General features: G+C 41.0%; 1 protein-coding gene across 1 annotated transcript in view; it reads left to right on the forward strand.

Annotated features, from left to right (window-relative positions):
• IRF8 (interferon regulatory factor 8) overlaps positions 1 to 24,402 on the forward strand; it is a 35,559-nt gene extending 11,157 nt beyond the window's left edge. The window contains exons 2-9 of the mRNA XM_043986910.1: positions 900 to 1,074; positions 3,751 to 3,934; positions 8,014 to 8,102; positions 13,813 to 13,918; positions 15,204 to 15,251; positions 17,826 to 18,212; positions 21,385 to 21,500; positions 23,530 to 24,402. Of these exons, the coding sequence (XP_043842845.1) occupies positions 901 to 1,074; positions 3,751 to 3,934; positions 8,014 to 8,102; positions 13,813 to 13,918; positions 15,204 to 15,251; positions 17,826 to 18,212; positions 21,385 to 21,500; positions 23,530 to 23,706 (1,281 nt within the window). The 5' untranslated portion in view covers position 900 and the 3' untranslated portion in view covers positions 23,707 to 24,402. The remainder of the gene's footprint in view (positions 1 to 899; positions 1,075 to 3,750; positions 3,935 to 8,013; positions 8,103 to 13,812; positions 13,919 to 15,203; positions 15,252 to 17,825; positions 18,213 to 21,384; positions 21,501 to 23,529) is intronic.
• Positions 24,403 to 26,539: the final 2,137 nt, after the last annotated feature.

The raw sequence follows: 26,539 nt of genomic DNA on the forward strand, positions 1-26,539 counted from the left end.
GGATGAGCACCCGTGATGTGAGCCCTTTTCAGGGCTGCTCATTCATCTTCGGTGTTACCTGTGGCACCAAGAAGCTGGAGCTTGTGTAGCAGTCACATCTTAGTAAAACTGTCTCAGGAGATGGGCTAAATGAGGTCGAGGCTAACCAACAGGCTTCAAACCAGTCAGTGAGTGAGGGGGATGTCTGCCCCAAGCATGTGAGGACCTCCCCTGGTGGAATGGGGAGATGGGATCAATTTGTTCCAATGGCCATGCAGGTGGCTGAAGTAGGTGTTGTGGATCACTTAGGGCTTGGTCAGACACTGAAGATGCCAAGGTCATTCACCGCTTCCTGACATTGCCTGTTGTCCTGTCTTGTCCTGATACTGGACTTCCATGGCTCTGGAAGAGAGAGAGAGAGAGAGAGAGAGAGAGAAACTAAAGACTTTGTGCAACTCTGCTTCACTTAAATCCAATTCAGGCACAATTTAAGACATCACCTGTGATATATTATTAGTCCTCTTAGAAAATGAAGGACCACCACTACCGATACCATCAACAAAGTGGACTGGAATACTTACACTTTATCTTTGTCTAGATTTTAGTTAATTTTCCCCTTGAAACATAAAGACAATTTCTTTCCATTTGGATGTTTGGCATCATGTAATTGGTAATATTGGCTTTTAAAAATGAAATTTCTTATTTTTATTGAAGCATTTGATATCATGCATCTGGCAACTGTCTCCTCCTTACTTTGACTTCTCAGGTTTCTGGATTCTCCCTGTTCTCTGATGAAAGAAGCTTGTTGTGTGCTTCTAGCTCCCATTTTCTGATATGGCACTTCTTGGTTGTTAAGGTGGAATGCCTGGGAGGCGGGGACTGGCTGACAGAATACTTGACCTTTGATTTCTTTCCTTCAGGATGTGTGACAGAAATAGTGGAAGGCGGCTCCGGCAGTGGCTGATTGAACAAATAGACAGTAATATGTATCCTGGTCTTATCTGGGAAAATGAGGAGAAAAGCATGTTTCGAATCCCTTGGAAACATGCCGGCAAGCAGGATTATAATCAGGAGGTGGATGCTTCAATTTTCAAGGTATGGAGAGACATTTCTGTCCTCAGGAAATCTGCCTGAATTGTGATCGCTTCTCAATTTAGTGGGCAGTTTGACTTGCCTAATTGTTAGTTTTCTCTCAATTCTTGAGTTTTCTAGTTACTTTAAACAGAACCCAGAAATTCTGAAATAACATTTTCTCCTATCTCCTTCACCTTCTCTACTGTATCTGTGGTATATATTTTGAGACCACGGAGCTATCATTTTATGGATATGTTGGTATTCCCTCCGCAAGCAGAGATTGCAACCCATCCTTGTTTTCTTATGAGATGCCTGTTTGTGTGTTTCCCCAAATCCTTTGTGGAGGATGCATCTAATATGTTAGAAGGTTTCTTTTGGTTCTTTTCATATTTCATATTTCCATCTGTTATCCCTTCCTCCTATTTTGTGAACAATTTCCTGCTTTCCCCATTTCTCATGCCCTTGATGGTAGCTTAGCAAAAAGTCACTGAGAAATATTCCTTGGTTCCCAACGTAAAACCTGTTACTGTACATTTGAATTATTTAAAACAAAAATGCCAGATGAATTCTAAGTCTTCGGTTTCTTCATTGAGTTATTGCTACAACAGATATATGTTAAAATATCTACTAAGTATAAGAAAAGCAATGTGACTCAGTAATAATAGCTCTCACAGAGACCTTAAGGTATACAAAGTGCTTTGTAAACATCACTCATTTATTCCTGACAACAACCCTGGGAGTTAGGTGCTATTATTATCACAGTTTTACAATCAAGGAACTGATAAAGATGGAGGTCAAATGACTTCTCCAGGGTCATGAAGCTAGTAAGTGTCTGACTGGATTGTAACTCAAATCTTCCTGACTCCAGGCACAGCACTCTTATCTACTGGAACCACTTAACCTGCCTGGATTAGCATTAGAAGATCTGAGTTAGAGTGAGGAATACCTTGCTTCTTGTCTGGCCTCTGACATGTTCTGGCTGAGTGACCCTGGGCAAGTCACTTAACCCTGTCTGCCTCAGTTTCCTCATCTGTAAAATGAGCTGGAGGAGGAAATGGAAAAGAACTCAGTTAATCTCTTGGTGCTTCCTGATAACCTATGATTATTAACTTGCTGAGCAGGTGTGGATCTGCATTGATAATTTCCCTCCTGGGAGATCAATAAAATCATGTCTGTGGGAGGAAGAAAGGGTAAGGTCTTGTTGGGCTCTGTCTCAGATACAAAAATGAATGAAACATGGGTCTTTATCCTCAGGGAATTTATTACCTAAGGTTCTTGAGCCAAATAGTAGTCCCTAATTCACAAGATCATGGGATTTAATTTCTTGACTAAGATTCCTTTGTACGTTTTTATGGCAATAATGCCAACCCATATTTCTTTAGTGCTTTACAATTTATTAAATAATTTTCATATATGACCTTATTTGAATCTACAACTGCTCTGTGAAATAGTTACTGCAAATAATATGATTCCCATTATACAGATGAGATTTTGGGGTCCTGTTCATCCTGATCCAGAGGTTTGGAAAGGTCAGAATCTAGAGACTGCCCCAAAGCAAGAAAATGGAGGCAATAATTCATTGTCTTTTAAAAATAGAGCCTGGGGTTGGGGGTTCAGGGAGGGGGGTGCTATGTAAATTCAAAACACCTTTTTGTTAAAAATAACAGGGGGATGGATGACTAAATTAAGACTATTTGCATAATGTCCCTTGTAGCCAGGGTCTGTTTTAAAAAAAAAATGAAAGGTTCAGGGTAAGAAAACTCTCGCTAGTAACTTCCTCTTTCTGCTCCTTAACCTCAAGGGGATTAGGGACTTTAGTGAAGGAAGAGTCTATTAAAAGGTGGTAGGGCACTATGGAAAGAGCCCTGAATTGGGAGGGAGGAGATGAGTGCTTTGGTTTTCATGACCTCTTTTAGTCTTTGTTAAATGAAGCCAGCTTTGATGGAGTGAAAGGTTTATTGGCTGCAGCAGAGGATCTGAGTTCAAGTTCTATGCTTGGTAACCTTAGGCAAGTCATCTTGGGAGCAGTAGATAGAAAGCTAGGCTTGGCATTGGGAAGACCTTAGTCAACAATCCCGCTTCAGACACTTTATTAGCTGTGTGACTCTAGGCAAATCTCTTCATCTCTCTGGGCCTCAGTTTCCTTATCTGGAAAATGAGGGAGCTGGACTTAGTGGACTTTAAGGTCTCTTCCAGCCCTATATCTATGTTTCTAAGTCTCTGGGCCTCAGTTTCCCTATCTGTAAAATTGAGGAAGGTCTGACTAGATGGATTCCAAAGTCTCTTCCAGCTCTAAGTCTATAATTCTAAGTCTTCTGGGCCTCAGTTTCCTTCATATGTAAAACGAGAGAATCAGACTAGATGACCTCTGAGGTTCCTTCCAGCTTTAAATCCATGCATCTTAAGGAGGAAAGCCTTCTTGTAAAAGAAAGACTCTTGGGTTGGGAGCCAGGAAACCTGGGTCCTAGTGTTAACTCTGTCATTAATGGGTCTGGGACCCTGGGGAAGTCACTTCCCCTCTCAGGTTTTCGTTTCCCCACTTTTTTAATGATGGAAGGGGATGTCTCACGGTAGAGGCTCTCTAAGGTCCAAGGTTCTCACCAGTATACTGGATTGTCATTTACCATGGCAGGCACTCTTGGGTGATCTCAGAATTGGGCAGTGTACTGAACATCTCCTTTTTTCTTCTTCCTTTAGGCCTGGGCAGTTTTTAAAGGAAAGTTTAAAGAAGGGGACAAAGCTGAACCAGCCACTTGGAAGACTAGGTTACGCTGTGCATTGAACAAGAGTCCAGATTTTGAGGAGGTGACAGACCGATCCCAACTGGACATTTCTGAGCCATACAAAGTTTATCGCATCGTTCCCGAAGAAGAGCAAAAATGTAACTATCCTTCAGGCATGAAAATATTCCAAAGCCACCTAGATTTATCATGCTGATTAATAATGATAATGTTCCCTTTATATTTATGTAGTCCATTAAAGTTTGCAAAGTGCTTTTTATAAGTCATCTCATTTGATCCTCATGAAAACCCTGGGAGAGGTAGGGGCTATTCTTTAACCCCATTTTACAGAGGAAGAAACTGAGGTAGATAGAAATTAAGTGACTTGCCCAGGGTCACACAGCTAGAAAGCGTTAGGGGTTGGATATGAACCAGAAAAGTTTGTTCCTCAATTCCCTTGGAGAATCTTGAAAATTGCAAAGAATGGAATGTGGTAGAAAGATGTGTGTGGTAATCTCCATCAGTTTGACCATCTTAGTAATAAGCCTTTCCAATCTATTAGTAGATTCTAATTGCTTGGAGATGACTGGACCAGACAGATGGTCTCTGAGGCCCTTGCCAGCTCAAAAATACCATTAAAATATTTGAGAATGAATTAAAACTTTTAACAAAAGGAAGTTTACTTTTCAGGACAATTCAATATGTCAGTTAGAATCCTGGCACAAGAGACTGGAATTTTGTCCTGGACATTATCAACATTCCCCCAGAGGTTCATCACCATGCCTGCCTAAAGGAAATAGATCCTTTAAAACTAAATTTAGGCCGGCATGTCAGCTCTGGGACCAGACCTGCTCTTTTTACCCATGTGCAGAAATCAATGGTGACTTGATTGAGGAGGGGCAATGCTATCAGTTTCTCTTGACTGTACAGGTTCTTCTGGATACAAACTCCAAGGAGGCAGGAGCAATCCTAAATGCATCCACTTGCAAAGGCTTTTGACTAACTTTAGGAAGCTGCCTTTTAAGCTAGCAGTATGTAGCAGAATGACCACTGCTTTGGGAGTAAAAGGACTTGGGTTTGAATCTCAATTCTGCTTCTAACTAGCATTGTGTGATCTTGGGAAAATCACTTAGCATCTCTGGACCTCGGTTTCCTCATCTATTAAAAAAAAAGGGTGGGGGGAGATTGGACTAGACCAAAGATTCTTAATTTGGTGTTCAAGCACTTAAATTTTTTTGATAACTTAATGTTATTTCTTTTGTAATCCTTTGTATTTTATTTTTATGCATTTAAGAATGTGATTCTGAGAAGTGGTCCGTAGACTTCACCAGACTGTTGCCAAAAAACTTCTGACTTCAAAAACATTAAGAAATTCAGGGCTAGATGATTTCTAAAAGACCCTTCCAGTTCCAAATGCTATCATTTTTGAAAGGACATGACAGCAGAATAAAAAAAAAATCTCTCAACCTCTATTCTGGACTAAAACCTAGAGTTTGTTGAATTTGTTGCTTACTAACAGCATGACTTTGGCCAAATCACTTGACCTCTTAGGTCACCAGTTTCCTGGTATATCAACTAGGAATACTGTAGATTTAAACTTCCTTTTTCACAGGGTTGTTATGAGGAAATGACTTTGTAAGCTGTAAAAGGCTATAGAAATGCAAACTATTTTTTTAATGGGGAGGGGAACATTATTCTGATGTTTTGAGGCTTGTAATGTCTACTGAGTGGTTGTATAAACAGTAAGGCTCCGGAAATGTAAAAAAAAAGTACCCCCCCTTTTTTAAAAGCAGATTTGAGTTATATGGGGTAAGGAAATGAATTATTTGCATATTGTCCAAACAACCAAACGTTCTTCCCTGCTCAAGCACTTTGCAATCCTTACTCTCCAATTTCGTACCCTTGGGGGAAAAAAAGTGGGAAGAGGGGACAGAGAATCTGCTGGGGAGAATTTCTTTGATTCTGCCCAAAGTCCCAGTTATTTAAACAAAATTTAGGTTGGCTTTCTTGGTTATATGGGCTAAATCCTGTACTTCTCCATAGTCCTTTATGAGTAATTAATTTTAAACAAATACTCTGTAGAAATAAGAGAATCTCATTGCTACACATGACTTAGGGAAGCAGTATGGTGGAGTGGAAGGAACAGTGGGATTAATTTCAGAGGGCCTGGGTTCAAATCTAACTTTAGCACTAAACTAGCTATTTAGTCATGAGCAAATCCTTTGGTTTCTCTGGAGTTTGATTTCCTTGTCTATAAAATGAAGAAACTTGAATAGACAATAGCTCTGGATCTTTCTTTTGAGACTTGTATTACCCCTCACTTAGTATTAGTATGTCATTTCATCCAGGATCTATGATTTCCTCTGCCAATAGTCTATCACTTAGGAGATATGTCTTACAGAGTTGCCCAGAGCCCTCCAGAGTGGTTAAAAGCCTATTTCATAGTTACACAGTTAGTAAGGGTAAGTGGCAGGGTTTGAAGGGAAGAGACCCCAACTCAACACTGTCTATTATGACATAGTGTCTTGCCTCGTGACAATCTGGGACATCAAGACAATCTGGGAGGGAAACATTAGTGGGAAATGTAATGAATTATCTTATAGATATTACTAGAAAAATCTCCATTCATCTGGGCCCTCCGAGTAGTTGTTGCTAGCAAGTTTGGTCTAATTTTCTGCATAAGTGAAACTGTATGTATTGTGTGTGTGCATACACATGTTCAGAAAGGCTGAAAAGAGATTTCCTGTCAACTTGATTTTTTAAATCACCAAATACAGTTGGCAGAAAATCTTTGCGTATCTTCAAGACTGTTAGTTTATAAACTTAACTCTTGGGTGATTCTGTTCTGGGGCACAGCTCTTATACTTAAGAAGTTTCTAGAATGACCTTATAAAGACAAGGCCAAAAAGCTTTGTTATTTGAAGACAATGGGGAGGACCATGTGGAATGGAAAGAGCCTTAGGTTTGGAGTCTTCTGAAGACCTGGATTCCAGCTGGGATTCTGTCACAGTTTTGTGACATTGCACTGTATTTTTTTTGGCTGGTTTTTTTTTGGGGCAAGGCAATGAGGGTGAAGTGACTTGCCCAGGGTCACACAGCTAGTTAAGTGTCAAGTGTCTGAGGTCAGATTTGAACTCAGGTACTCCTGAATCCAGGGCAGGTGCTTTATCCACTATGCCACCTAGCTGCCCCCTCTGTTTTTTTAAATCTCCCAGACTCTCAGTTTCCTTATCCATAACTTGATATTGATACTTTCTTATCTTCTCAGTACCCTTGACAATTTTCTAAGGCTTATTTAAGTTTCAGATGAAATGCTGGTCTGTATAAGGGGAGGATGCATCTACATTGGTAGTTCCATACACCAATGAAATCCACTCCCCCCAAAACAACAACACCCCCCCCAAACACATACCCTGATACACTACCTTACATCAAAGATTTGCTGCTAATAATAACTCACATTCCTATAATGATTTAAGGTTTGTAAAATACTTTCTTCACAGCATCCCTATGATGGAGGTAAGGCAAATATCACCCCAAATTTACAGGTGAGGAAACTGGGACCCAGTGAAGTGATTTTTTTCATATAGTTTATGTGTCAGAGCTAGAATGTGAACACAAATCTGCTGGTGCCAAATTTACACCACCCTGTCCCTCAAGTAATGCACTTTGTAAGTTTTAAAGCCCTATGTAAATGGAAATATTTATTGTTACTGAACACAAAAAATTTCTGCCGTTGGTCAACTTACAGAATCATGGCTGAATTACTATTTCTTTCCCAAACCAATAGACAAGCTAGTTCATTTATTTAAGATAATACCATCTTCTTAAAACTCAAGTATGTTTACCATCAGGGGTCTTGAAATACGTTTATTTTGAAAAGAAATATCGATACAATTTGTCTTGACACAAGAGACATTGCCTGATGAATACCCAAACAAATCCCTTTATAAAGAACTATGGCAGGAAACTATTTATTGATTGTTCACAGAAAGGAAGGCTGTGAGTGTCCTTTAACTTTGGTAGTAAGGTACTACATTGACCATTCTGTTTGACCAGAGTTATCTGGCCTCTAAATGCTGGCTTTATTTATACTGTAGTTAGTCACTGAGAAAATTATCCTTTTGGCTCTTCTTCCTTCACTTTGCATTGCTTCTTATAAGTCATCTCATTGGGCATTCTCTTGACAAAGGTCCCAGTCATGGCTCTATTTCTCATGGGTTTTTCTGGTTTTCTTTAGGCAAAATAGGGATGGCAAACAGCAGCACTGTGAATGAAGTCACTGACATGAATTGTGGTCGATCCGAAATAGAAGATCTGATGAAAGAGGTAAGTAGCAGCCACTTCCTGAACTCTTACTCTCAAAAAAATTCCCTTCTCTTTTGGGTCTCCCTGGAGTCTGGCTTCTACAGTTATCCCTTCCACATTGTGACTTTCCCCATCACAATTTTGATATATCACGGGTCAGTATGAGAATTAAATGGGAATTTCTGGGGAGTTTTGCAGGAGTCGCAAACAACACGTGAAGGTGAAATAACAAAAAATTTAGAAACTCACAAATCCATAAAGTATATATATAGTATAATATCAATATATTTTATCATTTAATAATGAATAATTCAGAAGTCTTCTCTAGTACAGAGGGAGGGCCAAAATTTTGTATGCAGATTTTCCATATTGTGAAGGGGGGGGTGCATCGTGTCCCACCGCTGTTCCTCTTCCCTCATGTGGGAGGGATAACTGTAGTACTTTTGCAAAGATGATGCCTTGAACTCTTTTGAGTTTACCTCATTGGATGGTTGATTGTATTGGATCAGGCAATGATACTTGCTGACATTTATATAGTGCATTAAAGTTTGCAACACACTTCACATGCAACCAATTCTTTATCTGTCAAATTAGGGGACTGAATGAGATGACATCCATGCTTGCTTCTGGCTCTAAGTCCTAGGATTTTGTGGTCCCATAATCTTGTGGCTCAGTGCCGTCCTGACATGCTTTGGGGCCAGATTGTTTTGTGTGATAGTGTTAACATGCACCACCAATGAAATTAATTTTTATTAATAAAAAATTTACAAATAAAATTTAAATAAATAACATAATAATGTTGACTGAAATTACTCTTTTTAAAAAAATTACTCTTATTGGCAATTGGCAACTTTATTGGCATCGGCATCTCATTCGACACAGGACTTGGTGCATTATTTTGAATGGATTAATACAATGTTTATCAGAAGGACATATTTCCAGTAGCCTCAACCATCCAAAGCAGAGCCAAGAAGCTAGAAATCTATGAAAAAGAGCTCTGAGCAATGAAAAGCCTGTATCATCTTTCTTTTCTTTTCTTTCTTTTTTTTTGGTGAGGCAATTGGGGTTAAGTGACTTGCCTAGGGTCACACAGTTAGTAAGTGTCAAGTGTCTGAGGCTGAATGTGAACTCAGGTCCTCCTGACTCCATGGCCGGTTCTCTATCCACCGTGCCACCTAGCCACCCCTGTATCATCTCTTTCACTTGATGGATGGGAAAAGAGTTGTTCTTTAGCTGTAGGATAAGGGGTCTCAATGAGATGATATCGAGGGACCTATCCAGCTTTAAATCCTACAATACTCTGGTCCCTTAGTCCTCTGGCTTTCTCAGTAAGACTATGATAACATGTGGTTCATTTGACAGATGTGAGGAAGGCCCTGTTCCACATAAATCAAATGTCAAATCCTGAAACTTTAGAGATTATAAAAAAACTCATGGGATTTTGAGCTGGAAGGAACCTTGGGGGTCATCTAGTCCAATCCTAATCACCTCATTTTTACCAGATTGGGAAACAGAGGCCTCAAGAGGTAAAAATGGCTTTTCTTCAGGTCACACAGGTTGTGACAAGCATAGCTGGGATTCAGACCCAAGTTCTCTGACCCCAAATCTAGGGTGCTTTCCACCACCCCATGACTTCTTTCTAAAGTGGAGCAGATCCGTCCTTAACTTTTTGAACAATGATATTGAGCCCAGTTAAGCCTTTTTCTGTTGAAAAGGTTATTATTATTATGGGTACCACTTATTGTGCCCTCGGGGGCAATTGAAGTCTATGAGACTAGCTTCCTGTACAGCCAATGCCTCTAAACAGCTTCTCTTTCTGAATTCTCATGTCTGCTTTTGATAGTTTTCTTACTTCCTCCCTTGCTGTTAGACAACAAGAACAACAACCAGCCAGCAGCCTATGTGCCTGCCTCTGCTGACATCCCTCCTGCTCTCTTCTAATTTGTTGTATTTCATTCTTTGTGTCCCGTGAAGCCAGATAGCTAAGATTTTTAAAATTGTGTATAAAACGAAAGCAAATAGGCTGTGATATAAAGCCACATGTAGGGTTCTTTTACATGTGAAGTGCACTGTCTTGAATGCCTAGGTCTTTTTACTACCCAGAGCTCCTTTTCACTGATTTCTAGCTTCTTGGCTCTTCTATGGATGGTTGAAGCTACTGGAAATCTGTCCTTCAGATAAACAGTGTATTTATTAGTACATTGAAAAAAAACCGCACCAAGTTCCTTGTTCGATAAGTTACCAAATGCCAATAAGATTAATTTTCAGACATGAAATGATTGAATTATTTAAATTTTATTCATGAAATGAATTTTATTGGTAACATATGTGAACACTGTCACACACAGGAACAATCTGACACCAGCGCGTGTCAGGATGATGCTAGTCTTACAGGATCCAAATAGACCATAGTCTTTGGTAGATAAGGACTATTGATGGTTAATTCCCAACTGTTTATATCATGTAGGTAGAAGAGTTCTCCATCAATTTCCTGTATTCTGTGTGCTGTTTTCTCCATTGAATCAGCTCAGAGGGGAAGACGAGTCGATTGCCACATTAGGGTCACAAGAAAATCAAATTACCAAATGTTTTGTAATCAGATTTGTGACAAATTTCAGAAGTGGGCAGAGATCTGCAGCAGGTGTTTATAGTAAAAATGTGACACAATAAAGCTTTTTGTTTTTGTTTTTGTTTCTGCAAATTATGGAGACCTTTGACTTGAATTTACTATTGATTGGATACTATACCATATGAGAGCAGGTTGGAAAACAAAACAAAGCAAAACAAAAAATGATTGTTTTGACTGGAAAAGAGAAGACAAGGATGATCTAATAGTTGTCTTCAAATCTATCAGTCAGCAGTTATTAAATACTGTCTATGTGCTATGCACGTTGCTAATCCCTGGGAATACACAGAAAGACACAAAAAGAGCTCACAGTCTAATGGGGAGACATGGTGTAAACAGATATCTGTGTAAAAACATATCTATATGTGTATATATTATACAATATATTATATATGTATAAACACAAATATTATATATTTATATATAAAATCAACTGGAGATACTCTCAGTGGTATTTATTAAGTACTTACTATGTGCCAAGCAGTGTTTGTTATGTGGGAGAGGGATTAATTAAATGGGCATTCCTTAGCTTCAGACAAAAGAGTTAGAATCAGTAAGTGGAAATGGTAGAGAGACCTGTCCAATGAGATAGGTCCAAAAGTAGCACCATCAGTCTCCAAAGTGATGTCCTCACCATCCCCAGTCTTTAATCAGATTCTGCATGCTTGGGGTCGCTGGACCTGCTGAGGTGCTTGTTGGACTGGGTGGACCTCCCAGCTCAGAGGTCCTGTGATTCTGGGTCCTTGGGCTATGTCCATGGGACAGACACCAAAGTGACTAATTCATTTTAATCAATCAAGTGCCTACAATGTTCCAGATATTGTGCTAGGCCCAGGGAATTCAAATACAAAGAATGAAACATTGCTTCCTTGAAATGAGCTTATAATGGAGTGGGGAAGATGACAAGTACACCTAAAAATATGTATAGTACAAAGGTAGTAAATACATTTATAAATGTTTATAAATAAATGCATATATATATATATATATACACACACACACACATACAAAATAGTTAAATGTGAGATAGTTTGGAAGGGAGGGCAATGACAGTTGAGAGGAGGGGTCAGGAAATGTAGGTCTCCTTCATTCATTCTACCTTCCAGCTAACTCGACATTTTCTATCTTCTATTGCTGTGACTTTGTATATAGGCTTCCCCTCATACTCAGAATGCATTCCCTCTTCACCTCTTGTTGAGTCTTCTTGGAATCTTAATTTTCAGGTGCCACATCCTCTACTGAACCTCTCCCGATGCCCCTTTGTGTTCTCCCTTTCCTCAAGCCATTTTGTATTTAATCATCTTTTTTACTAGTTGTATCTTCCAGTGGGACAGGAAATCCCCAAAGAACTATTCTTTTTGTCTTTGTCTTCCCAGTGCCTGGCTGACACCTTGAGTATTGTTGTTCAGTTATTTCAGTTGCGTTTGACCCTTCTTGATCTCATGTGGGGTTTTCTTGACAAAGATACTGGAGTGGATTGCCATTTCCTTCTCCAGTAGATCCATTTTGTTAGGCAGTCAAAGGTTAAGGGACTTGTCCGGGGTCATACAACTAGGAAGTACCTGAGGCTGGATTTGAACTTGAGTCTTCCTAACTCCAGACCCAGTGCCCTATCTACTGAGCCACTAGCTGCCACCTTGAGTATAATAGATACTTAAAATAAATATTTATGGAATTGAATTGACTTCTGTGGGAAAATCCATTATTGTTTCATGGAATCAACTAATTAATTCTTCCAAAATGGGTCATCTGTTTTGTCAGGGTAGATAACTACTTGGAGATAGTTTAAACTCAACAAACTCCAAACTGAACTCATTCCCCGCCCCCCTCCCCCTCCCACCCCCTCCAAGCCTGCCCTCTTCCAAACTAACTGACTTCTATCAAAGGTACCTCCACCCTTCTAGGCTCTCAGGTTTGTAGCTTTGACATTTCCTTGACTTTCAACCCACATATGCAATAATTGTTCAGTTCTTGTCATTTCTATATTCACAATAGCTCTCATATCAGTTACACAGAAACTACCCTAGTTCAGGCTTCATCACCTGTCTTCTAGATTATTGCAACAATCCTACTGATTGGTATTCCTGCCTCAAGAGTCTTCCCACTCCAGTCCATTCTTCATACTGCTGCCAAAGTAAACACCGATCTACCCACACGACTCTCCTACTTGGTAGACTCCAGTGGCTTTGTATTAACTCTAGGAAAAAAAAGAAAATAATATAAACTCTGTTGAGCTCTGAAAGCCCTGTATCATCTGGCTCCAATCTACCTTTGCAGCCTCATTAGACATTCTTTCCCCTCTTGCCCTCTGAGATCCAACCAAACTGGCCTTGTTTCTGTTCCTTGCATACAACACTCCATTTCCCATCTCCAAGCCGTTGAATTGGCAGTTCCATATGCCTGGAACACACTCCCTTCTTCACTCTAACTCATAGAGTTCTGCCTCTTCCTTTAAGATTCAGATCAATCACCAGGAGCCTTTCCTGATCCCCTCAACTGCTTACTTTTTAACTTTTTTGTTGTTCAGTCATGTCCCACTATGACCCCATTTGAGTTTTTCTTTGTAAAGATACTGGAGTGGTTTTCCATTTCTCCAGCTCATTTTACAGTTGAGGAAACTGAGTCAACAGATTTAGTGACTTACCCAGGGTCACATAGCTAGGAATTGTCTGAAGCCAGATTTGAACTCAGGAAGATGACTTTCCAGTCCCCAAACTCTATCTGTTGTGTCACCTAGCTGCCCATTACCCTTTAACCATTTTGTATATATTTGCATTTATTCATCTTATTTTTATGGCTAGTATATTCTTATGCACACTTGTTCTCTTCTCCATTAGAATGGAAGTTCTTTGTGAGAAGGGATTGTTTCATTCTTTGTACTAGCATCCGCAGGATTGGTTATAGTGCCTGGCACATAGTAGGTGCTTAATAAATACTTGCTTGATATCCCAGAAATGGAGGAAAAAGTTTCTCACACAAACCAACTGCTAAACATGGCACAATGACATCAATTATAAAACCGTCTTTGCTGAGTTACAAATTGAAAGCTAAATAATTGTACTTCCCTTCTTCCCTCGCCCACCTCCACTCTGCCATGTTGGGCAGCCCTCGGTAGATGAATACCTTGGCATAATCAAAAGGAGTCCTTCGCCCCAGGAGGCCTGTAGAAGCCAACCAATTCCAGACTGGTGGATACAGCAATCCAGCACAGGTGAGGAATGATATTTGTTGTATCTGCTACAACATAGTGGTTCTCAACTTTTTTTTTTTTTTTTCTCTGTAAATCCCTTTTAAAAACAACCACACAAAAAAATAGGTGAATCCCCCCCCTCCCCTATGCACCCAAATGGTGATGAACTCCCAGGGTAATTTACCACAGTACTCATAATATTCTTTACAATTACTGTTTAAGGCACCATTGAAAATTTTTTAGTGCAAATCCCTTAGACCATCAGATTAAACCGCTAAAGGGTAACCACTGCTACAAGATATTGGTGTCTTTTGTTCTCCACAGCATTCCGGAGAACATGCGGTAACTTCCTGTCTTCGTTTGCTATTATACTAGGAGAAAACATTTAAAGAAACTCTGACCACATACCTCTGCTGATGGGCCTAGTTGAGTTGTCAGGTGGTAGCCCTTCCCTCTGAATGTGAGAGTGAATATTCAGCTCCCCTCCTCCTATTTTTTTTTTTTTTTGTGAGGCAACTGGGGTTAAGTGACTTGCCCAAGGTCATACAACTAGTAAGTGTTAAGTGTCTGAGGCCGGATTTGAACTCAGGTACTCCTGAATCCAGGGCCAGTGCTCTATCCACTGTGCCACCTAGCTGCCCCCCTCCTCCTATTTTTTAAAAGCAAGAGCTAGCTTTGAAAGCTTGGTATTCACTTCCCAAAAGGATGCCAATGCCGAGTGTAGCAGCATTGTATGTTGTCAAGTGGATATGTGGATGTCTGGGATGGGCAGAGAGGGACATGTGGTGGGAAAGGGGCCTATTCAATATAATGACATCTAAAGAAAACTCTGACATTAGGCTTAGAGAATCAGCTCTACTCAATTGCATATTAGGGAAAATACGTGGATAATGAACAAGGTTAGGTAGTTTCTGAATTCTTGAATGCAGGGGATAAGGTCATGGGGACTGAGAGGTGATGGGATTAAGAACAACTAAACAGTTAGATTCTTCAAGGGCTTGCCAAGATACCTGAGCACATCTACAGAATCCATCCCCACTGGACAGAGGAAGTATAAACCTTTCTTCTGGTCTGGGTGAGACTTTGGTTTTCTGCTCTTATGAAACCATGAGTCTATGTTACGGTTGAGAGGAACACTCAGAATTCAGCGGAAGTCTGTATTGTGGCCTAATGAACACGCTATAAGTAACTTAGAAAGAAAACTTGTTTTTGTTTTGTTTTGTTTTGTTTTTTGGGAGGGAGGAATGCATTGTCAGCACCTGTCTTGTGTGACTCTAAATTTATTTATTTTTTCTCCTTCCAATAGCCATACCCTTGATGACTGGGTACCCTGCCTATGAATCTCACCATTCAGGTAAAGTAGCAGAGGGGCTGACTCTTAGTGGACATGTTAAAGAGTTCTCTATTAAAGCTCTTCTTGGGGCAGCTAGATGGTGCAGTGGATAGAGCACTGGCCCTGGATTCAGGAGTACCTGAGTTCAAATCCGGCCTCAGACACTTAACACTTACTAGCTGTGTGACCCTGGGCAAGTCACTTAACCCCAATTGCCAGGGGGGGGAAAAAAAAAAGCTCTTCTCTCACACTTTGTCTTGTCCTAATGGAGATTCTCCAAGGCTGTTCCCAGGGAATGTGTAGTTTTTTGACCTTCCAATCTGGAAAAGGTTTTCAGTGTGAGCCTACTGTTTCTTAGCTAAGCTAGAGCAGGACTAACCAACAGTTGACAAACTAGAGTCTTATCCCTGTTTCCCCCTCGTTGTATGGAAGCCTACTAACTCCTATGGGCTTCTCTGTGAGTAAATAAAACATGATGTTCCAAAAAAGTCTGGAAAGCAGATTAAGTTCCTTAGAGAAAAATTATTTAGGGTAAGAAGGTCTGTGAAGTTTGATAGGAAAAACAATTGCATCTTTATTTCAATAACCTCCAATCAAAATGTAGCTTATCCTTCAGTTATGATAAAAAGCCCAACATTCTTTTGAGAAGAGGTCCAGAGACTTATCTAAACTTCCAAAGGGATTCATGACACCCAAAAGGCTAAGAACTCCTGAACTAGAGACTAGTTAATATTGATTTCTCTATAATCAGTTTTCTTTGATTATGCTTTAGGTGCCTCTATGAGTTGTTGTTCAGTTGTGTCAGACTCTTCATCACCCCATTTGGGGTTTTCTTGGCAAAGATACTGGAGTGGTTTGCCATTTTTTTTCCAACTCATTTGACATATGAGGAAACTGAGGCAAGCAGGTTAAGTGACTTGTCCAGCTAGTGCCTGAGGCTGGATTTGAACTCAAGTTTATCCTGACTCCAGGCCCAGAGCTCTTTCCACTACGCCACCTAGCTTTCATCTGTGAATTACCATCAGTTAACACCTAGATTTTTATAACCTAGGGTGTTGTTCTCTATACACTCTGAACTATTATTTGCTTCCCTAACGTGTGCTGCCCTCTTAAGGGAAGATGGCAGGACCTTCTCAGTTTCATAGATTATAGAGTTTTAAAGATGGAAAGGATGAAATAATCAGAGCTAACTGATTTTATATGGTTAGACAGTCAATAAGCATTTTATTAGGCATTTTATGTGCCATTAGGTGCAATGTTATTAGCCTTGTGTTCAGTGCTAAGCTAATGAATGCCAACTTTCCTTCTTACAGTCAGCTGATATTAATCTCTTCAGGGACATGAAAACTGCTTTGCATTATGTGGGCTATTGGAGAGTGATTTAAGAAGTTGTGCATAGCCTAGACAGATGGACCAAATGTTATGTGTACAGTCCTAGAAAGGGACTAAAAAATCAGTTGCTCATGGCTAGAATGGGGGAGTCGTGGCTAGACAAAAATTTGTGTAGAAAAAGATTTGGAGGTCTGAGTAGAACCTTAATATTAGTGAGTATGACATGGCAATGAAAAGAACTAAGGTCATCTTAGGCTTCATTAAAAGAACCCTAATATACATTGTACTAGCTCTGCTTAGACAGAATATCATTTCCAGTTTGGAATTCCCTATTTTAGCAAGGATGTTGACAAACTAGGATAGCTAGATGGTGCAATGGATAGAACATTGGGTTTGGAAGCAGGAAGACTCATCTTTGTGAGTTCAAATATAGTCTCAGCCACTTACTAGCTGTGTGACCCTGAACAAGTCACTTCACCCTGTTTGCCTCAGTTTCCTCATCTGTCAAATGAGCTGGAGAAAGATATGGCAAAGATACTGGAGTGGTTTGCCATTTCCTTCTCCAGCTCATTTTGCAGATGGGGAAACTGAGGCAAACAGGGTTAAATGACTTGCCCAGTTTGGAGTTCATGGATCCACCCTTCAATCAGAGGAACTTCCCAGTATCTTTGCCAAGAAAACCCCAAATGGAATCACAAAAGAGGCAGACCTGGCTGAAAACACCTGAACAACAATAATCTTTCTTTTCCTATTCCTGGAACCTAGTCCTATTTCTATTGTGTCTTGAAGGTAGCCAGTCAATAAATATTAATCAAGTGCCAACTGTGTGCCAGGCTCTAAAGTTCTGAAGGCACAAAGAAAGACAAAACAAAATCCCTTTCCCAAGGAGCTGACAATCTAACTGAGGAGAAAACATGCCAATTTCAATCACTTATCAATTTTGCCCAGGGCTCATGAGATGTGTGATATGGGGGAAAGACCAATTCATTCCCCTACCCAGTCCCCCCACTCCCCCAGACTGGATTTGGAATCGGAGATCTTGAAATCGAAATGCTTGTTCTCTCTATGATCTAGACAAGTTCCTTAATCACTTTGTGCCTCAGTTTCCTCATTTGTCAAATGACTACTGTTCAGGTGTGGGTTGGACTAGACAGCCTCTCAAGCCCCTTCTAGCCCCCAATTAGGAGCCTTTCCTCACTATGGTCCTTCCTAGCTCTCCAGGCTATCTACAGGCTTATGGTTCTTGTTTTCCCTTTCCCACAGCTTACTCCCAGATGATGATCAGCTTTTATTATGGAGGAAAACTAGTGGGCCACACCACCACCACTTACCCCGAGGGCTGTCGGATCTCGCTGAGTCTGCCACCTCAGCACCTTGAGAAGATGTATGGCTCCGAAAGCTTGGAGCACATTCGCTTCCCACCCGCAGATATCATTCAAAATGACCGTCAGAAGCAAGTCACCAAGAAACTGTTTGGCCACCTGGAGCGTGGAGTCCTGTTACACAGCAACAAAACAGGCATCTTCATCAAGAGGCTGTGCCAGGGAAGAGTCTTCTGCAGTGGAAACTCCATGATGTTTAAGGACAGGCCCAACAAATTGGAGCGAGATGAAGTGGTCAAGATTTTTGACACAAACCAGTTTTTCAGGGGTGTGTATAAGGCTTAGTCTTGTTCCTTGAACTTTAAATAATGCCACCATCTTGTACCATTTAAATTTGAACTGCCAAGTCTGGGGAGAGGGTCATAGGGAGAGACAGAAAGATGGGACTGCTGTTTCCAACACACATTTCCATAGGACTTAGGAAACACTTTCCTCACAGTTCCCCCATGAGGTAGTGTGAGTGTCATTCAGCAAGTCAATAGGCATTTATTAAACACTTACTATGTGCCAAGTGCTTGGGTTTCAAGACTTTTTTTTTTTTTGGTGAGGCAGTTGGGGGTTAAGTGACTTGCCCAGGGTCACACAGCTAGTAACTGTCAAGTGTCTGAGCTGGATATGAACTCAGGTCCTCCTGAATCCAGGGCCAGTGCTCTATCCACTGTGCCACCTAGCTGCCCCTTGGGTTTCAGAGAAGGAGAAATGACTAACCTAGGAGCACATGCCAAGTAAGCTGAAGAGCAGAGGCTTCCTGTTCAGTGTTATTTCTATTACACAACACTCTGTTGGGACAATCACTCACATGACCACATTATCCTATCATATCTATTACCTTGTTGGATCTTCTCAAGAATTCTGCGAGATAGACATGGCAAGTGTTTTTATCCTCATTTCATAGATGAGGAAAGAGTCCTGGAAAAGAGTGACTTGACCAAGGTTGTACTGATAAGTGGCAGAGATGGGTCTTGAGCTTAGCTCTATTGTTCTTTTTTGTTTGTTTGTTTGTTTTTTTTTATTGAGGCAATTGGGGTTAAGTGACTTGCCCAGGGTCACACAGCTAGTAAGTGTTAAGTTTCTGAGGCCGGATTTGAACTCAGGTACTCCTGACTCCAGGGCCGGTGCTCTATCCACTGCGCCATCTAGCTGCCCCAGCTCTATTGTTCTTGTTTAGTTATTTCAGTCATGTCCAACTCTTCATGACCCATTTAGGGCTTCCTTGGCAGAGATACTGGAGAGGTTTGCCGTTTCCTTCTTCAACTCATTTGACAGATGAGGAACTGAGGCAAACAGGGTGAAGTGACTTGCCCAGGGTCACACAGATAAGTATCTGAGGCCACATTTGAACTCAGGTCTTCTTGACTCCAGGCCTGGTGCTCTATCCACTGCACCACCTAGCTCTCTGGTCTTCCCACTCTTAATTCAGTATCCATTCCATAACACAACGCCTTTCTCCTGTGACATTCATCATGGCCTTTTGACCATGAGCCCTTTTTTTGTGGTTGGATTTGAAAGTTGAGAGTTCATGTTGTACATCCAAGATTCAATTCAAGTAAATCTTTTTTGATCTACTATGCACTTGATTGACATTATGCTGAGAGCTGTAAGGAATGTTTTTCTTTTTTCTTTTTTTTGCGGGGCAATGAGGGTTAAGTGACTTGCCCAGGGTCACACAGCTAGTAAGTGTCAAGTGTCTGACGCTGGATTTGAACTCAGGTCCTCCTGAATCCAAGGCCGGTGCTTTATCCACTGCGCCACCTAGCTGCCCAAGGAATGTCAAGAAGTATAAGATATTGAGTAAGAAAATGGTTCTTGTCTTCATGGAGCTTAAAGTCTTTTAGGGGAAAATTAGAACATATATATATATATTTAAAATGTTTATATAGCAATACTATATTACAATTATAGATACATACATACATATATACATTACAAGATGAGAGATATGGATGATTACAAATGATGTAGGAATAGGGGAAGCATTGGCAGTGGAAAGAAAGTTGGACTTGCAATCAGGCTTCCCTCCTGCCTTGCTTAAGTTGTGTGACCTTGAGCAAAGTCATAAGCACCTCATTTCTCTTAGACTCAGTTTCCTCACCTGTAATATTTTTGTAGCAGAGCTGGGGTTTCTTCAGTGTGGTGATATCCCTTTGGAGAACATTTTTCTTTACCAATGCAAATTTCCAACTGTTTTGCAACTTATGGCATGAAAGAGCTGCCTGAGACACTGAGAGACTGTGGGTTTGGGGGCCACATGTCAGAGGTAGACTTGAAGCCACGTTCTCCCTCTGTGGCTGTGTCTCTGCTCTATCTGCTGCTCTGCCTCTCCATCTAATATGGTGCTTAGTGAAACTGCCATTGCTCACTTTACAGGGTTGTTCATTGGGAAGGTGATTTGTAAACCATACAGGGCCATAGAAAGGTGAATTGTTATTAGGACTTCAGTGTGCACAGTGGTTTATTCAGGGAGGTTATTATAGAAGTGGTGAGATTTGAGCTGGGCATTGAAAGATGGAAAGATTGAAACAGGCAGAGCAGAAGAGGAGGGAAATTCTTAATATCACAGAGTGGGGAGAGCACAAGGCTTGTTTAGGGGCTTGGCTGGAGCAAGTCAACTAGCGTTTATTAAGTGCCTACTATGTACCAGACACAGCATTTTTCTTGGGGGGCTGGAGAATAGTTTGAGATAAGGTTAGAAGGTTTCCATAGGTTTCCCTATGACTTGAAACATTCAGGGTCATTGTACTGTTGTTTTCTTCTCAGAGTCAAAACTAGGGATTCTGACACCTGCACAAGTTCAACTTGTGGGAGAAATGGGGAAGCAAAGACCTCAGGATAGACCATGGTGATCTAGTGCACCATCACTATCGGTTACAGAGTTAATGCTGGGTGCTCTTCATGGGCTGAATCCTTGGGATAGCCAAAATGCTGGCTATCCACCCTGATCAAATGCAGTTATGCCAGGTTGGCAGTTGAGGGGAGCGAGGGATACCAGGTGACACATGTGCCATTAACAAGACTCTTGGAGTCTGGGGCTATTGAGAGTGATTATATACTTCTTTCTGTGGCTGTGGAAGTCATCATACCTCATGATCTTCTGTCACAGCTCACATGGGAAAGAAGTAGTCTCCCTCCCTTTTAGATACTAGTGCCCTAGGACAACACTTCAGGTGCCCCATGCTACTAATGACTCTATGCTCAACTTTCTGGAAGTCGAAAAAGAGAGACTGTTTTCTGAACCATTAGCAGCAACAAAGATGACTTAACTTTGTGCTTGCTGACCTGAGGGTACCTGTGAAATGACTGGCCTTGATTTATAAAAAATCCACGTTTTAATGAGATTGGGGGGCAATTGTAATATCAACCTCAGGGGTGGGGAAGGAGGCCCGGAAGATTCATCCTGTTTGCTCTTGGTTTGAAATGTCCCTTTGTGCCTTTTTTGACAGAACTGCAGCAGTTTTACAACAACCAAAATCAGCTTCCTGACAGCAGAGTGATGCTATGTTTTGGTGAAGAGTTCCCTGACATGACTCCATTGCGCTCCAAACTCATCCTTGTCCAGGTGAGGAATGGCCCATTTTTAGCTAAGCACACTGTCTGCCCTTGTGAAATGTACTAAGTCAAGGTTGAGTTCTCAGGTAGGATGGATCGAGTCTGAGGGTCTCTGCAGCCAGCCAGGCAAACAGGATGGCCCTGCTTGGGCCTTGGTAGCGCTGGCAAAGTTAATAGTCAATACTTCTACTTCCTTGTTCTGTGATCATTTCTAGCCCCACCATATAGTCTTTCTCACATAAGACTTGCTGACATTAAGGTATAAATGACTGAAAAGACTTCATGTGTTATGTCTCCAAAGGGAGAATGTCCCATTAGAGCTAAATTATGGAATTTCAGACCTATATCAAAGGGGGGCTCTCCTGGGACTCTTGCAATCCCAGTCACTGGCTGCCTGGCACTTCTCTATTGCAAGCTGGCTCTGAGCCTGACCAGTGGCTGACAAGAGCAACAGGAATTGAGGTGCCTTTTTTGGTTAGTAGATAATCAAGCTGTCTGTTTGGGATCAAGGAAGATCATATACAGGAGATGTCTGATGTGGAGGTGGGGAGACCTAGGGAAAGGACTTCCCTGTCTTCAAATTTCTGAGGAGATTAGAAAGGCAGATTTTGGCTAGATGTGAGAAAAAACTTCTTGACAATTAGTCCTGTCCAAGAGCAGAATGGATTGCCTTGAGGAAGAGTGGGTTTCCCATCACTCGATGTCTTCAAATAAAATGAGCACTTGGCATGGATGCTATTCAGGGTTTTCTCTTTGTATATAGGATTGGGCTCTATAATACTGGTTATCCATTTCTACGTTCTAAGATTCCAGGATGTTTTGCTTGGCCCCAGAGAGGAGAGCTAAAATTAGCAGGTAGAAAATACCAGCAGGCATTTAAAAAAAATTCCATGCAGGGAAAAAACTTCTTAAAAGATTGGAGCTGTCCAACAGGAGGGTGGGGTGTCTTGTGTGACATGGAGTCCTCTGTTGCTGAAAGGGCTCAAGGGCAAGCTGGAAGACCACTTTTCAGGGCTTCTATAGAGGGATTTATGTATCTGGTGAGCATTCCACAGGACGACCTCTAATAGTAACAGACTACATCTCTATAACACCTTAAGATTTACAAAGAATTAGTGCAGGGGCAGCTAGGTAGCACAATGGATAAAGCACCGGTCCTGGATTTAGGAGGACCTGAGTGGGAATCCTGCCTCAGACACTTGACACTTACTAGCTGTGTGACCCTGGGCAAGTCACTTAACCCTCATTGCCCTGCAAAAAAAATCTTAAAAAAAAGAATTAGTGCAAGTATTTTTATCTGTACCTTTGCACTGACTATCCACCATGATGGGAATGCTCTCCCTTCTCATTGCTATCTCCTTATTTCCCTAGATTCCTTCAACACTCAGCTAAATTACACCTTCTGTAGGAGGTACCCTCTTTCCATCTTCTCCCTCCTCCCAGCCTTCCGTCTGAGATTACCTTACACTTACACTGCATATATCTTGAGTGTAGCTCATTATTTGCATGTTTTGTCAGTCCTTGAGTGCAGGGAATATATTTTTGCCTTTTGGGGCAGGGGATAGAGCACCGACCTTGGTATCAGGAGGACCTGAGTTCAAATCTGACCTCAGACACTTAACACTTATTAGCTGTGTGACCCTGGGCAAGTCACTTAACCCCAATTGTCTCACCAAAAAAAAAAAAAAATCCCAGTGCTTAGTACAGCACTCAGTACATGGTGCTTAAGAAATGCTTGTTGTTTGACTGACCCATTTTATGGACCAGGAAACTGAGCCCTGGAGAGGTTAAATAACCTGCTGTGAGTAATATGCCTTATAATATGATAATATAATATGCCTTATATGGAGCTGGGTCTTAAATCTTGCTCTTAGGATCAAGTGCTCCTCCCATAATCTCCCTTGGTTTCTCTAGTTTTGGAATTCTTGGATGAACGTATATTCTGACCAAATGAATGAACCTATGTAAAGCACTTTGGAAAATTTAAACTCTGGCCGTTATTTTTCTGACTTAATCTCCAATTCCTTGCTTAACTCCAGGTAGAGCAGCTCTATGTACGGCAACTGAGGGATGAGGCTGGAAAAAACTGCAGCAATGGCCTCATGTTCCAGTCTCCAGAGGATGTAGCTCAGCCCGATCAGGTCTTCAGATTCCAGGATATCTGTGGACCTCATCAAAGGCCCTTTTATAGAGAAAACCAGCAAATCACTGTCTAGAGACCCCTTGTGCCTCTTTCTCGTCCCACTGGGCTCCACTCTTCACTTCATTTGCCGTCATTGTACTATCAATAACATCCCTGTTTCAGGGATTTTTGGAGGGGGGGGGGTTCCTGTAGGGAATTCATTTGGGGAGAACTATTCTGATCAGGTCCTTTAAAAACTAAGGGTCTTTAAAAGATGAAGTTTCAAAGAGAAATGAGCTCATTTCCCTAACCAATCCTTGATGGGTTTTGGTGACTAGAACAAGACTGTCCAGATTTGTAGATATTGTAAAGACAAGCTATTATTTTCTTCATGTTATTTGATTGTCATTTGCACTGAATTTTTTTCCTTCTGAATTTTGAAATTGTTGACATTTCCAGGGCCTAGGAATTGCTGTACAAATATTTAGTGTTGGTAGAATAAATAGTTCAGTTGATAGAGCAGTACACTTGGTCAGGAAAACCTGAATTAAAACCCTGGCTCAGATAGCTATATTTTCACTTTATTTGTTGTTGTTTTTTAACCTTTCTTGTGGTTTTTCCCTTTTGTTCTGATTCTTCTTTTACAAAATGCCTAATATGGACTTACGGAATTAGTATGGAATTATAACATGATTGTAAATATATACAACCTATATCTGATTGCTTGCTGTCTTGGGGAGGGGGGAGAGAAGGGAAGGAGAGAGAAAGATTTGGAACTCAAAATCTTACAAAAATGAGTGTTGAAAACAATCCTTTGTTTTTTTTTTTTTTAGTGAGGCAATTGGGGTTAAGTAACTTGCCCAGGGTCACACAGTTAGTAAGTGTTAAGTGTCTGAGGCTGGATTTGAACTCAGGTACTCCTGACTCTAGAGCTGGTGCTCTATCCACTGTGCCACCTAGCTGCCCCCAAAACCATCTTTAAATGTAATTGGAAAATAAAATGAAATACTACCTAGAAAAAAAAAAAAGATACTGGCTATGTGACCCTGGGTGGGAACTTGACCTCCCTAGCCTCAGTTTCCTTATCTGTAAAATGGGGTTAGTATAGCACCTATCTCACAATGTTGTGAGGTTCACAGGAGATAACATGTAAAGTGGTTTTCAAGTTATGTAAATGCTAATGTTTCAGCTCATTGTAAACACTGGTTATTATTACCACCAAACAGCTGAGGAGGACACTGGTGAAGGGCAGTCACCAGTGGGGAAGCTATCCTCTTCTTTCTTTTGGTTCTGTTCTATTCAAGAAAGAAGCATACATGAAATGCCTCTTTTGGGTAAGGCCCTGGGAATACCAAAAACCTTCCAACAAGCAAGTTTAAATGGGTCCTGCCTTCAAGGGGTTTACTTTCTCCATTGTTTAAAACTGTAGACTTTTGGCTACCCATGAGGATTTCTGGATTTTAGTGCCCTTTTATTATTATTATTATTATTATTTTTTTTTTGTGCCTTTTAATTTTAATTTTTTTTTTTAGTGAGGCAATTGGCGTTAAGTGACTTGCCCAGGGTCACACAGCTAGTAAGTGTTAAGTGTCTGAGTCCAGATTTGAACTCAGGTCCTCCTGACTCCAGGGCTGGTGCTCTATCCACTGCGCCACGTAGCTGGCCCACCTTTTTATTTTTAAAGCACTTTGGTAGGCATTTGAGATTTTTCAAACACTAGCCCTGCCATGACAAAAGATTGTTGGAGCAGAAGTGGAAAGTGGTTCTGACCAGGGGTAGAAAGACATAGATCCTGTTGTCAGCTCTCGGCTTTGCCTCTAGCCAGCTGCATGACATTAGACAAATTTCTTCCCTTCATTTTCATATCTTTTCCAAAAAACTTTTTCTTGTTCTTTGTTGGATAATAAACATTTGTATTTAAAGTTTTGAGTTCCAAATTGTAACCCTCCTTCCTTCCCTCCCCTTCCTGAGGTAATAAGCAATCAGGTATAGGTTATGTAAGACATTTCCATATTAGTCATTTTGTACAAGAAGGCTCGAATAAAAGAAAAAAATGAAAGAAATAAAGTGAAAAATAGCATGCTTCAGTCTATGTTCTTTCTTTGGTGGTCATTTCCTTATCTTTAAAATGAAAACGCTGGTGAATTAAATGTTATTTGAAGGACCCTCTTACCTCTCCTATTCTGTGCTCTAAGGACCCCATCTAACCCTAAAAGTCTCTGTCCTGGAATTCTTTCCAGCCTTGCTGTTTAGAGATTTAGAGTTCTATTCCTCTGCTTTTACGGATGAAGAGTCTGAGGGCCAAAGTAAATTTGCCTGAGGTCACAAGTAAAATGACGGAGGGGGTGGTGCAGTGGATAGAGTGTTAGGTCTGGAGTCAGGAAGACTCGTCTTCCTGAGTTCAGATCTGGCCTCAGATAATTTCTGTGTGACCCTGGGCAAGTCACTTAGCCCTATTTGCCCTGGTTTTCTCATCTGTCAAAGGAGCTGGAGAAGGAAATGGTAATCCATTCCAGTATCTGCCAAGAAAACCCCAAATAGTCACATAGAGTTGGACATCACTGAAATGACACAACAGGATTGAAGACCCTATCCTTTGCTTCCAAATCCTGCACTACCCCACACTGATGTTCTTTCTTCTAAGGCCTTCCCAGTCCTAACATTCTAGGTTCCAGGAGCCCTTTCAACTCTTGCTATCCTGGGATTCTGCAAATACTTTTTAAGAACACAACAACTGGGCCTTCCTGGTCAGTCAACAGCATGTTTCTTGATCACTCCCCCACAACCTCTGGCAATAAATCTACAGAGAGAACAGGTAATGCCTCCGTCAGGTTATATGGTGGACCCTAATGCCACATGGTATACCTGGGTCAGTAAATATTCTTGGCCCAGAGTCCAAGATAGATTCCCTGTCTAACAAATTCTAT

The sequence above is a fragment of the Dromiciops gliroides genome, chromosome 2, assembly GCF_019393635.1.
Source record: "Dromiciops gliroides isolate mDroGli1 chromosome 2, mDroGli1.pri, whole genome shotgun sequence".
Classification (NCBI taxonomy): Eukaryota; Metazoa; Chordata; class Mammalia; order Microbiotheria; family Microbiotheriidae; genus Dromiciops; species Dromiciops gliroides.